Raw genomic sequence first — 14,016 nt, 5'->3', positions numbered from 1 at the left:
ACTAGGGAGGAAAATGTAGACACTGAAATGTTAGAAAATACACCTGCACAAACCCTGATGCTCTCTATATTTCAGGGCAAGATAAAGGAGGTAAAGTCATCCCATCCCCATTACAGGAGGGGTTCCACATTCTTCACCAGCCTGCCCACTCTGTCCTCTAGGAGGTCAGGGGGCAGTGTGTCCGGTGGGGATGAGCACAGGTCCAAATACTGGGGCTCACTATCACCCAGTGTGTGCTCTTGAATATCTCACGAAAACTTCTAAAATTCTGGGTGTAGGTTTATATTACATTATGGCATAACATGAAATTGATCCCACGACATTTGTGTGAATATGTAAAAAGAAAGCACATATCCAACTATATACTCTGGGAACTTATATAATGAAAACCATATTCTATTCTTAAGTGTTCAAAGCCCCCAAAACAAAGGCAGTCATATCTCTTCTGGTCATTGCCCTCTATGGTCACATATATCCCAAGCTGAATATATAGTCAGAGAACATGCAAATAGGGCCCTCCATCTGCTGGTTAAAAGCAGCCCAAACCTGACTCTGCAGCTGGGAGAGGAGCCCCAAGCCCGGGATATCCAGGTGTTCCAATCAGAACTCAGGACAGGACACAGAGAATACACAATGGAGTTTGTGCTTGGCTGGGTTTTCCTTGTTGCTCTTTTAAAAGGTAATTCATGGTGAACAAGAGATGTTGAGGACGTGAGTGGATATGAGTGAGAGAAACCATGTATGTGTGAAAGTTTCCTGACCAGGATGTCTTGTGTCTGCAGGTGTCCAGTGTGACGTGCAGCTGGTGGAGTCTGGGGGAGACCTGGTGAAGCCTGGAGGGTCCCTGAGACTCTCCTGTGCAGCCTCTAGATTCACCTTCAGTAGCTACTGGATGAGCTTGCTCCGCCAGGCTCCAGGGAAGGGGCTGCAGTGGGTCGCACGTATTAGCACTACTGGAAGTAACACATACTACACAGACTCTGTGAAGGGCCGATTCACCATCTCCAGAGACAACGGCAAGAACACGCTGTATCTGCAGATGAACAGCCTGAGAGGCGAGGACACGGCCACGTATTACTGTGCAAAGGACACAGTGAGGGGACATCAGTGTGAACCCAGACACAAACCTCACTGTAGGACGGGATCTGGACCAACAGGGGGTGCACACCACTCACCAATTCTGTCTTTAATCCCTAGGAGCAGATGCAGATGAAGTTCATGGGCAGGTTTCCCGTCAGGATCTAGCGATTCCTCTCCAGAGAACACTTTCCCTCAGGGACCTTCTCTGCACACATGATTCTGCGCTTACCTCTTCACTCTCTGACTTTGAAAATTTGCTCTAATGGGAAAACAATTATACTAAAATTTATAAAATACAGAGTCACTCACGTTGTTTATTGCTGTCCCTAAATACCAAAGAAACACAAATATCCTGGTGCTCATCAAGTGAGCCTTTACAGGACCCCCAGCTGCTATCACTGTGCACCACCGGTCCACCCTGCTCAAAGTGCAAACTCGCTAGAAGCAGCATAAAGTGCATGCTGGATATGAGGCCACAGAGGCATCAACAATTCAAAGCAAAAAAGAAAGGGTCTTGGTTGGGGCATCACTTTCCTTTAGAATGCTCACAGCATCAATGTTAGTGACAACATGGGAAAGCAGTGGAGCCCCCACCAGGTGTGATGTGTAGTCTGGACATTACAAACGCACATGCATAAACACACACACACACACACACAGACACACACACACACACACACATGAGTATGAAACCTATTTCACTTTGCACTAATTTCTCTGAAGCAGAGGTGGTCCTAAGACTAAAATACACATCATACATGAATACCTCAAGAAGCAAGAAAACTCTGAAAGAAACACTCTAATGTTACACCTGAAGGAGCTAGAGAAGGTACGATGACTAAAGCCTAAATACAGGAGAAGGAAGGAAATAGTAAAGATTAGAGCATTAATAATGATATAAAAACAAAACATAACAAAAATCAAACTCAGAACAGAACAAAAAAGGAAGGTCTATTTTTTTTTGGGGGGGAAGGCAATAAAATTGAGAATCCTCTGCCTCGATTTATCAAAAGGAAAAGAGAAAACCAAAAATAAATGTTATCAGAAATCAATATGTTTCTCCCTTGGAACAAAGAGGGTTTTGCACAGGTAGGAGGGGCGGGATGGGGATACTCGGTGATGGGCAATAAGGACACATAATTGGTGAGCGCTGGGTGTTACATGCAAATAGTGAATTGTTGAACAGAATATTAAAAACTAGTGATGTACTATGTTGTGCCTAACTGAATATAAGTTTATTTATTTATTTATTTATTTATTTATTTATTTTTACAATTTATCATTTTATTTATTTTTTTAAATTTCTTTTTAGATGGATTGACCTGGAGGATTTCCTGAGGTGGTGGTGCAGGTCTGAGCCACCACATTGCGGCTCTGGGCTGGAGATTCCCTCAGGGCCATGTTTGCTCTGACCCTCTGAGGAGAAGCAGAAACCCATCAGGGAAAAAGAATCAGACACAGGGGTGGCTCACATTAAGCCAACGACCCTGACAAGTGTGGGGCAACTCTACCTGGGCAAAGATGCCTGAGAAGCCAAGCAGCAGGCCCCTCCCCCAAAAGACAGACTGGAAAAACAGGTGAAGGATACAGTTATTTCCCACAGGAACGTGAAACTCCAGCACCAGGGGAAAATTACATACAGAGCTCCAAGTGTTCCTTACAACTTGCTTATACTCTGCATAAAATTTTATATTTCTATTTTCTTTTCTCTTTTCCTTGCTTTTTCTCTGTTAACCTGTTCCCATTTCAAGCAGTCTTATTTCCTAACTTCAGTTTCTAAATTTCAGATCTTCATTTTATAGATTTATGCCCCACATAATCCCATTTTTCCCTCTATTCAATTTATATATAAAGTAAGTTCTGATTTTCTTAACGTTTTCAAATATAGTGTCTTCTAGCATATACCAAAAATCAATCAGGAACAGGGAGATCGAGGCAAGATGGCGGAGGTGTAGGAGAACCAGTTTAAGCAGGTCCCTTGAATTTAGCTGTGTATCTATAAAACTATTTTGAACATCCATGAATCAACCTGAGATGTAAGGCTATATATGTGGACTCTACAAAAATTGGCTGTGTTTGACAAGATGTCTATTATACCAGCTCATTTTTCATAGGCCATTTTTAACTTGTATTTTTGAAAACCTGTATTTTTAAGAGGTATATGCTTTATTTTAACAAGTTGTTCAATCTACTCAGTTTTACTTTCTTATATATCCATCTTTTAATTTTCTAGTGATTTTGATATTTAGTGTCCTCTAACATACAGATCAAAATTCACCCAGGAACAACTGAAGCACTCTATTTTGTCCAAAATGAAAGTTACACCCACTCTTTACACGCCCTCTTTTTTATTTTCTACTCTGTATATATTTTATATATTTTTTAATTTTTTTTCAATGTTTTTAATTTTAATTCTTTTCAGTGTTCCAAGATTCATTATTTATGCACCACACCCAGTGATCCATGCAATACATGCCCTCCTTAATACCGACCACCAGCTCAACTAACTTCCCAGCCCCCTCCCTTTGAAAACCTTCAGTTTCTTTCTCAGACTCCACAGTCTCTCATGGTTCATCTCCCCCTCCGATTTTCCCCAACTCCCTTCTACTCTCCAGTTCCCCACATCCTCCATGTTATTCCTTATGCTCCACAAATAAGCAAAACCATATGATAATTGACTCTCTCTGCTGGACTTATTTCACTCAGCATAATCTTTTCCAGTCCCGCCCATGTTGACACAAAAGTTGGGTATTCATCCTTTCTGATGGAGGCATAATACTCCATAGTGTGTATGGACCACATCTTCATTATCCCTTCATCCATTGAAGGGAATCCTGGCTCCTTCCACAGTTTGGTGACTGTGGTCATTGCTGCTATGAACATTGGGGTACAGATGGCCCTTCTTTCATTACATCAGTATCCTTGGGGTAAATACGCAATAGTGCAATTGCAGGGTCAGAGGATAACTCCATTTTTAATATCGTATGGAATTTCCACACTCTATTCTAAAGTGGTTGCACCAACTTGCATTCGCACCAACAGAGTAAGAGGGTTCCCCTTTCTCCACATCCTCTCCAATACACGTTGTCTACTCTCTTGTGAATTTTAGTCATTCTAACTGGTGTTAAGTAGTATCTCAATGTGGTTTTGATTTGAATCTCCCTGGTGGCTAGTGATGATGAACATGTTTTCATGTGTCTGATACCATTTGTATGTCTTCATTGGAGAAGTGTCTGGTCATGTCTTCTGCCCATTTCTGACAGGATTATCTGTTTTGTGTCGGTTGAGTTTGAGGAATTCTGTATAGATCATGGATATTAGCACTTTGTCTGTAATTTCATTTACAAATGTCTTCTCTGATTTTATGGGTTGACTCTTTGTTTTGTTGACTATTTCTTTTGCTGAGAAGAAGGTTTTGATCTTGATGAAGTCCCAAAAGTTCATTTTTGCTTTTGTTTCCTTTGATTTTGGAGAAATATCTTGAAAGAATTTGCTGTGGATGATATCGAAGAGGTTATTGCCTATGTACTCCCATATGATTCTGATGGATCCTGCCTCTTGTTGAGTTCTTTTATACATTTGGAGTTTATCTTTGTGTATGGTGTAAGAGAATTGGAGAGTTTCATTATTCTACAAATAGCTGTCCAATTTTCCCAACACCATTTATTGAGGAGACTATCTTCCACTGGATATTTTTTCCTGCTTTATCCAAGATTATTTGAACATAGAGTTGATGGTCCATATCTGGGCTCTCTACTCTGTTCCACTGGTCTATGTGTCTGTTTTTATGCCAGTACCATGCTGTCCTGGTGATCACAGCTTTGTAGTAAAGCTTGAAATCGGGTAACGTGACACCACCAGTTTTATTTTGTTTTTCAACATTTCCTTAGCAATTCGGGGTCTCTGATTCCATACAAATTTTAGGATTTTGTGCTCCAGCTCTTTGAAAAATAACGGTGGAATTTTGATCGGAATGGCATTAAAAGTATAGATTTTCAAGGCAGTATAGACTTTTTAACAATGTTTATTCTTCTGATCCAAGAGCATAGAATGGTCTTCTATCTTTTTGTGTCTTTTCTTTCATGAGTGCTCTGTAGTGCCTCGAGTACAGATCCTTTACCTCTTTGGTTAGGTTTATTCCCAGGTGTCTTATGGTTCGTGGTGCTATAGTAAATGGAATCGATTCTCTAATTTCCCTTTTTATATTTTCATTGTTAGTGAATAAGAAAGCCATTGATTTCTGTACACTGGCTTTGAATCCTGCCACATTACTGAATTGTTGTATGAATTCTCGTAGTTTGGGGGTGGAATCTTTTGGGTTTTCCATATAAAGAATCATGTCATCTGCGAAGAGAGAGAGTTTGACTTCTTCCTTGCCAATTTGGATACCTTTTATTTTTCTTTGTTGTCTGATTGCTGTTTCTGGATGTCTAATACTATGTTGAACAAGAGTGGTGAGAGTGGGCATCCTTGCCGTGTTTCTGATCTCAACCGAAAGGCTGCAAGCTTTTTTCCCATTGAGGATGATATTTGCTGTGGGTCTTTCATAGATAGATTTTGTGAAGTTCAGGAATGTTCCCTCTATCCCCTATACATTGAAGCATTTTAATCAGGAACGGATGCTGGATTTTGTCAAATGCTTTTTCTGCATCAATTGAGAGGACCATGTGGTTCCTCTCTCTTCTCTTATTGATTTGTTCTGTCACATGGATTGATTTGTGAATGTTGAACCATCCTTGTAACAGAGGAATGAATCCCACCTGGTCAGGTTGGATAATCTTTTTATTGTACTGTTGGATCCTGTTTGCTAGGATCTTATTGAGAATCTTTGCATCCATATTCATCAGTGATATTGGTCTGAAATTCTCCTTTGTGGTAGGGTCATTGCCTGGTTTGGAGATCAGGTAATGCTGACTTCATTAAAAAAAGTCTGGAAGTTTTCCTTTTGCATCAATTTTCTGAAACAGCTTTGGGAAAATAGGTGATATTTCTTCTTGAAAGTTTGGTAGAATTTCCCAGGGAATCCGTCATGTCCTGGGCTCTTGTTTATTGGGAGGGTTTTGATTACTGCTTCAATCTCATTACTAGATATTGGTCTATTCAGGTTGTCAATTTCTTCCTGGTTCAATTTTGGGAGTTTATAGTTTTCCAGGAATGCAGCCATTTCATCTAGGTTGCTTAACTCATTGGCATATAACTGTAGATAATAACGTCTTTTTAAAATTTTTTTTATTTATTTCTTATTTTTTGTAAACATATAATGTATTTTTATACCCAGGGGCACAGGTCTGCGAATCGCCAGGTTTACACACTTTACAGCACTCACCATAGCACATACCCTCCCCAATGTCTATAACCGCACTTCTCCTCTGCCATCCCTCCCCCCAGCAACCCTCAGTTTGTTCTGTGAGATTAAGAGTCACTTATGGTTTGTCTCCTTCCCAATACCATCTTGTTTCATTTATTCTTCTCCTAACCCCTTAACACCCCCATGTTGCATTTCCATGTCCTCATATCAGGGAGATCATATGATAGTTGTCTTTCCCAATTGACTCATTTCACTAAGCATGATACCCTCTAGTTCCATCCACGTCTTTGCAAATGGCAAGATTTCATTTCTTTTGATGGCTGCATAGTATTCCATTGTGTATATATACCACATCTTCTTTATCCATTCATCTGTTGATGGACATCTAAGTTCTTTCCATAGTTTGACTATTGTAGACATTGCTGCTATAAACATTCGGGTACACGTGCCCCTTCGGATCACTATGTTTGTATCTTTAGGATAAATACCCAGTAGTGCAATTGCTGGGTCATAGGGTAGTTCTATTTTCAACATTTTGAGGAACCTCCATGCTGTTTTCCAGAGTGGTTGCACCAGCTTGCATTCCCACCAACAGTGGAGGAGGGTTCCCCTTTCTCCACATCCTCGCCAGCATCTGTCATTTCCTGAATTGTTAATTTTAGCCATTCTAACTGGTGTGAGATGATATCTCATTATGGTTTTGATTTGTATTTCCCTGATGCCGAGTGACGTGGAGCACTTTTTCATGTGTCTGTTGGCCATTTGGATATCTTCTTTGCAGAAATGTCTGTTCATGTCCTCTGCCCATTTCTTGATTGGATTGTTTGTTCTTTGGGTGTTGAGTTTGCTAAGTTCCTTATAGATTTTGGACACTAGCCCTTTATCTGATATGTCATTTGCAAATATCTTCTCCCACTTTGTCAGTTGTTCTTTGGTTGTGTTAACTGTTTCCTTTGCTGTGCAAAAGCTTTTTTTCTTGATGAAATCCCATAGTTCATTTTACCCTTGCTTCCCTTGCCTTTGCCAATGTTCCTAGGAAGATGTTGCTGTGGCTGAGGTCAAAGGGTTGCTACCTGTGTTCCCTTCAAGGATTTGGATGGATTCCTTTCTCACATTGAGGTCCTTCATCCATTTGGAGTCTATTTTCGTGTGTGGTGTAAGAAAGTGGTCCAATTTCATTTTTCTGCATGTGGCTGTCCAATTTTCCCAGCACCGTTTACTGAAGAGGCTGTCTATTTTCCATTGGACATCCCTTCCTGCTTTGTCGAAGATTAGCTGACCACAGAGTTGAGGGTCTATTTCTGGGCTCTCTATTCTGTTCCATTGACCTTTGTGTTTGTTTTTGTGCCAGTACCATGCTGTTTTGATGATGGCAGCTTTGTATTAGAGCTTGAAGTCCGGAATTGTGATGCCACCAACTTTGGCTTTCTTTTTCAATATTCGTTTGGCTATTCGAGTTCTTTTCTGGTTCCATATAAACGTTAGTATTATTTGATCCATTTCTTTGAAAAAAATGGATGGTATTTTGATAGGGATTGCATTAAATGTGTAGATTGCTTTAGGTAGCATAGACATTTTCACAATATTTATTCTTCCAATCCAGGAGCATGGAACATTTTTCCATTTCTTTGTGTCTTCCTCAATTTCTTTCATGAGTACTTTATAGTTTTCTGCATATAGATTCTTAGCCTCTTTGGTCAGGTTTATTCCTTGGTATCTTATAGTGTTGGGTGCAATTGTAAATGGGATTGACTCCTTAATTTCTCTTTCTTCTGTCTTTTTGTTGTTCTAGAGAAATTAAACTGATTTCTGTGCACTGATTTTATATCCTGACACTTTACTGAATTCCTGTACAAGTTCTAGAAGTTTTGGAGTGCAGTGTTTTGGGTTTTCCACATATAGTATCATATCATCTGCAAAGAGTGATAGTTTGACTGCTTCTTTGCCTATTTGGATGCTTTTAATTTCCTTTTGTTGTCTGATTGCTGAGGCTAGGACTTCTAGTACTATGTTGAATAGCAGTGGTGATAATGGACATTCCTGCCGTGTTCCTGACCTTAACGGAAAAGCTTTCAGTTTTTCTCCATTGATAATGATATTTGTGGTGGGTTTTTCATAGATGGCTTTGATAATATTGAGTTATGTGACCTCTATCCTTGCACTTTGAAGAGTTTTGATCAGGAAGGGATGCTGTACTTTGTCAAATGCTTTCTCAGCATCTATTCAGAGTATCATATGGTTCTTGTTCTTTCTTTTATTAATGTGTTCTATTACATTGAATGATTTGTGGATGTTGAACCAACCCTGCATCCCTGGATTAAATCCCACTTGGTCGTGGTGAATAATCCTTTTAATATACTGTTGGATCCTATGGGCTAATATTTTCGTGAGAATTTTTGCATCTGTGTTCATCAAGGATATTGGTCTGTAGCTCTCTTTTTGGATGGGATCCTTGTCTGGTTTTGGGTTCAAGGTGATGCTGGCCTCATAAAATGAGTTTGGAAGTTTTCCTTCCATTTCTATTTTTTGGAACAGTTTCAGGAGAATAGGAATTAGTTCTTAAATTGTTTGGTAGAATTTCCCTGGGAAGCCGTCTGGCCCTGGGCTTTTGTTTGTTTGGAAATTTTTGATGACTGCTTCAATCTCCTTACTGGTTATGGGCCTGTTCAGGTTTTCTATTTCTTCCTGGTTCAGTTGTGGTAGTTTATATGTCTCTAGGAATGCATCCATTTCTTCCAGATTGTCAAATTTGTTGGTGTAGAGTTGCTAATAGTATGTTCTTATAGTTGTCTGTATTTCTTTGGCGTTAGTTGTGATCTCTCCTGAGATCACAATGAATAAATGAGATCAAATGAATAAAATTCATGATTTTATTTATGTGGGTCCTTTCTCTTTTCTTTTTGTTAAGTCTGACCAGGGGTTTATCAATCTCATTAATTCTTTCAAAGTACCAGCTCCTAATTGTTCTATTGTTTTTTTTTGTTTGTTTGTTTGTTTTTTTTTTTTGGTTTCTATGTCATTGATTTCTGCTCTGATCTTTATGATTTCTCTTCCTCCGCTCAGTTTAGGGTTTCTTTCTTGTTCTTTCTCCACCTCCTTTAGGTGTAGGGTTAGGTTGTGTACTTGAGACCTTTCTTGTTTCTTGAGAAAGGCTTGTACCACTATATATTTTCCTCTTGGACTGCCTTTGCTGTGTCCCACAGACTTTGAACCATTGTGTTTTTATTATCATTTGTTTCCATGAATTTTTTCAATTCTTCTTTAATTTCCTGGTTGACCCATTCATTCTTTAGAGGGATGCTGTTTAGTCTCCATGTATTTGGGTTCTTTCCAAATTTCCTCTTGTGATTGAGTTCTAGCTTCAGAGCATTGTGGTCTGAAAATATGCAGGGAATGATCCAATCTTTTGATACTGGTTGAGACCTGATTTAGGACGCAGGATGTGATCTATTCTGGAGAATGTTCCATGTGCACTAGAGAAGAATGTGTATTCTGTTGTTTTGGGATGAAATGTTCTGAATATATCTGTGATGTCCTTCTGGTCCAGTGTGTCATTTAAGGCCTTTATTTCCTTGTTGATCTTTTGCTTGGATGAACTGTCCATTTCAGTAAGGGGAGTGTTAAATTCCCCTACTATTATTTTACTATTGTTGATGTGTTTCTTTGATTTTGTTATTAATTGGCTTATATAGTTGGCTGCTCTCACGTTAAGGGCATAGATATTTAAAATTGTTAGATCTTCTTGTTAGACAGACCCTTTGAGTATGATATAGTGTCCTTCCTCATCTCTTATTATAGGCATTGGCTTAAAATCTAATTGATCTTATATAAGGATTGCCACCCCAGATTTCTTCTGATGTCCTTTAGCATGGTAAATTGTTTTCCACCCCAACACTTTAAATCTGGAGGTGTCTTCGGGTTTAAAATGAGTTTCTTGTAGGCAACATATAGATAGGTTTTGTTTTTTTATCCATTCTGATACCCTGTGTCTTTTGATTGGGGCATTTAGCCCATTAACATTCAGGGTAACTATTGAGAGATATGAATTTAGTGCCATTGCACTGCCTGTAAGGTGACTGTTACTGAATATTGTCTCTGTTCCTTTCTGATCTACACTTTTAGGCTCTCTCTTTGCTTAGAGGACCTCTTTCATATTTCCTGTAGAGCTGATTTGGTGTTTGCAAATTCTTTCAGTTTTTGTTTGTCCTTGAAGTTTTTTTTATCTCTCCTTCTATTTTCAATGACAGCCTAGCTGGATAGAGTATTCTTGGCTGCATGTTTTTTGTTGTTGTTGTTGTTTTTTTTGTTTGTTTGTTTTTTGTTTTGTTTTTTTTTGTTTTTTTTTTCGTTTAGTTCTCTGAACATATCATGCCAGTTCTCTCTGGCCTGCCAGGTCTCTGTGGATAAATCTGCTGCCAATCTAATATTTTTTACCATTGTATGCTACAGACTTCTTTTCCTGGTCTGCGTTAAGGATTTTCTCCTTGTCACTAAGACTTGTAAATTTTACTATTAGGTGACGGGGTGTGGACCTATACTTGTTGATTTTAGGGGGGTTCTCTGCACCTCCTGGATTTTGATGCTTGTTCCCTTTGCCATATTAGGGAAATTCCCTCCAATAATTCTCTCCAATATACCTTCTGCTCCCCTCTCTCTTACTTCTTCTTCTGGAATCCCACTTATTCTAATGTTGTTTCGTCTTATGGTGTCACTTATCTCTCGAATTGTGGTCCAGTATCTGTCTGTCCCTCTTTTGCTCAGCTTCTTTATTCTCTGTCATTTGGTCTTCTATATCACTAATTCGTTCTTCTGCCTCATTTATCCTAGCAGTGAAAGCCTACATTTTTTTTATATCAACTTTAAATTTTATTTAGTTGAATATTTAGTAACACTTCATACAGGTTATAAAGTTATTTTCAAATAAAATAATAATAAATGTCTTCCTCTTTCTTAACATTACCCAGTTTATTTCAATATTTATTACAATTATATTTTTGATGGGAGATGATACATTTTTATGTTACTTACAAATAAGAGCTTTGAGGTTTATAATTATTACTGAATAGTAGAATAGAGTTGATACTTCAGAGTTACATAAATTTTAGAACAACTAAATTCCAACCGTACTCCCAGTATTCATTAAATCACAATTTTCTTCTGTTAGGTAATTTGGTCAGGCACGTGGGCCATCTGTTGAATTGAATACAAGCTATGTAATCTTCTTGGACCATCTTTTTTTGTATATAGTTCATCAAACTTATTTAATTACTACATGCTTCCAGATTTTTGTGGTTTGCAATATGGTCCCTCCGTGAAGTTCTGTCCATATTGCTTTCCTTTTCACTGAGAAACGACTAATATTTCTTGTTGATTAACAGTCTGTTTTGCTTATCATTTAGTGATAGAATAATAGCACTGGATTATTTCTCTTTTTGGAAACCTTATGTATTTATTGTTAACAAGAAATGTGTGTATTTCATTAAATTGTTCAATATTTTCTTTCTTCCCTTTCTCGGAAATTTTCAGCATCCTATTGATATTAGGATAGCTTCTCTTCACATCTTTTCTGGTCTTTGGAGACATTCTAAAATTGGAAGCATTAGAAAATGTGGAATTCTAGTTCCCTCTCAGATATTTATGACCACCCTAATATACAACAACCATTACAAACCATACCTGATTTTTCATTTTTCATCTCTTCTAGATTATTATTATAGCCATCATCTAGAGATCTTTCAGATGTTCCTTTTAATTTATATTGATTCCTGTGTTCTGGTTTTCAATGAAGAGTTGAAATTTGCTTTTCGCACATGAATACCTTTATGTAATGTAGAAAATGATAATTTCCCTTATGTGGTATGAGCACTTTCTATAATATTTATTTATTTATTTATTTATTTATTTATTTTCAGCGTACCAGTATTCATTGTTTTTGCACAACACCCAGAGCTCCATGCAATACGTGCCCTCCCTATTACCACCACCTGGTTCCCCAACCTCCCACCCCACACAACTTCAAAACACTGAAGTTGTTTTCAGATTCCATAGTCTCTCATGGTTCATCTCCCCTTCCAATTTCCCTCAACTCCCTTCTCCTCTCCAACTCCCCATGTCCTCCATGTTCTTTGTTATGCTCCACAAATAAGTGAAACTATATGATACTTGACTCTCTCTGCTTGACTTATTTCACTCAGCATAATCTCTTCCAGTCCCGTCCATGTTGCTACAAAAGTTGGGTGCTCATCACTTCTGCTGTAGGCATAATCCTCCATAGTGTATATGGACCACATCTTCCTTATCCATTCATCCGGTGAAGGACATCTTAGTTCTTTCCACAGTTTGGCGACCATGGCCATTGCATCTATAAACATTGGAGTAGAGATGGCCCTTCTTTTCACTACATCTGTATCTTTGGGGTAAATACCCAGTAGTGTAATTGCAGAGTCATAAGGAAGCGCTGTTTTAAATTTCGTGAGGAATCTCCACACTGTTCTCCAAACTGGCTGCACCAACTTGCATTCCCACCAACAGTATAAGAGGGTTCCCCTTTCTCCACAACCTCTCCAACACACGTTGTTTCCTGTCTTGCTAATTTTGGCCATTCTAACTGGTGTTAGGTAGTATCTTGATGTGGTTTTAATTTGAATCTACTTGATGGTTACTGATGATGTACATTTTTTCATGTGTATGATAGCCACTTATATGTCTTCATTGGAGAAGTGTCTGTTCGTATCTTCTGCCCATTTTATTGATCTGATTATCTGTTTTGTTTGTGTTGAGTTTGAGGAGTTCTTTATAGATACTGGATATCAATCTTTTGTCAGTACTGTCATTTGCAAATATTTTCTCAAACTGCGTGGATTGCCATTTTGTTTTGTTGACTGTTTCCTTTGTTGTGCAGAAGCTTTTGATCTTGATGTAGTTCCAAAAGTTCATTTTCACTTTTGTTTCCTTTGCCTTTGGAGACATATCTTTTTTTTATTTGTTTATTTACATTATAACAGTGTTCATTGTTTTGGCATCACACCCAGTGCTCCATGCAGTACGTGCCCTCCCTATTACCCACCACCTGGTTCCTCAATCTCCCACACCCCCGCCACTTCAAAACCCTCTGGTAGTTTTTCAGAGTCCATAGTCTCTAATGGTTCATCTCCCCTTCCAGTTTCCATCAACTCCCTCTCCTCTCCATCTCCCCATGTCCTCCATGTTATTTGTTATGCTCCACAAACAAGTGAGACCATATGATCCTTGACTCTCTCTGCTTGACTTATTTCGCTCAGCATAATCTCTTCCAGTCCCGACCATGTTGCTACAAAAGTTAGGTATTCATCCTTTCTGATGGAGGCATAATACTCCATTGTGTATATGGACCACATCTTCCTTATCCATTCATCCGTTGAAGGGCATCTTAGTTCTTTCCACAGTTTGGCAACCGTAGCCATTGCTGCAATAAACATTCGGGTACAGATGGCCCTTCTTTTCACTACATCTGTTTCTTTGCGGTAAATACCCAGCAGTGCAATTGCAGAGTCATGGGAAGCTCTATTCTTAATTTCTTCAGGAATCTCCACACTGTTCTCCAAAGTGGCTGCACTAACTTGCATTCCCACCAACAGTGGAAGAGGGTT

The 14,016-nt window shown here is 38.7% G+C and overlaps 1 gene segment (V, D, J or C); it reads left to right on the top strand.

Moving 5' to 3' along the window:
- Nucleotides 1-4,819, top strand: part of LOC123943797 — a 78,270-nt gene extending 73,451 nt beyond the window's left edge. The window contains 2 exon segments of the V gene segment in view: nt 783-1,109; nt 4,809-4,819. Coding sequence covers nt 783-1,109; nt 4,809-4,810 — 329 coding nt within the window.
- The last annotated feature ends 9,197 nt before the right edge of the window (nt 4,820-14,016 follow it).

This window comes from Meles meles, chromosome 6 (assembly GCF_922984935.1).
Source record: "Meles meles chromosome 6, mMelMel3.1 paternal haplotype, whole genome shotgun sequence".
Classification (NCBI taxonomy): Eukaryota; Metazoa; Chordata; class Mammalia; order Carnivora; family Mustelidae; genus Meles; species Meles meles.
The sequence above is the reverse complement of the archived record's forward strand: the minus strand, read 5'-3'. Positions and strand labels throughout refer to the sequence as shown.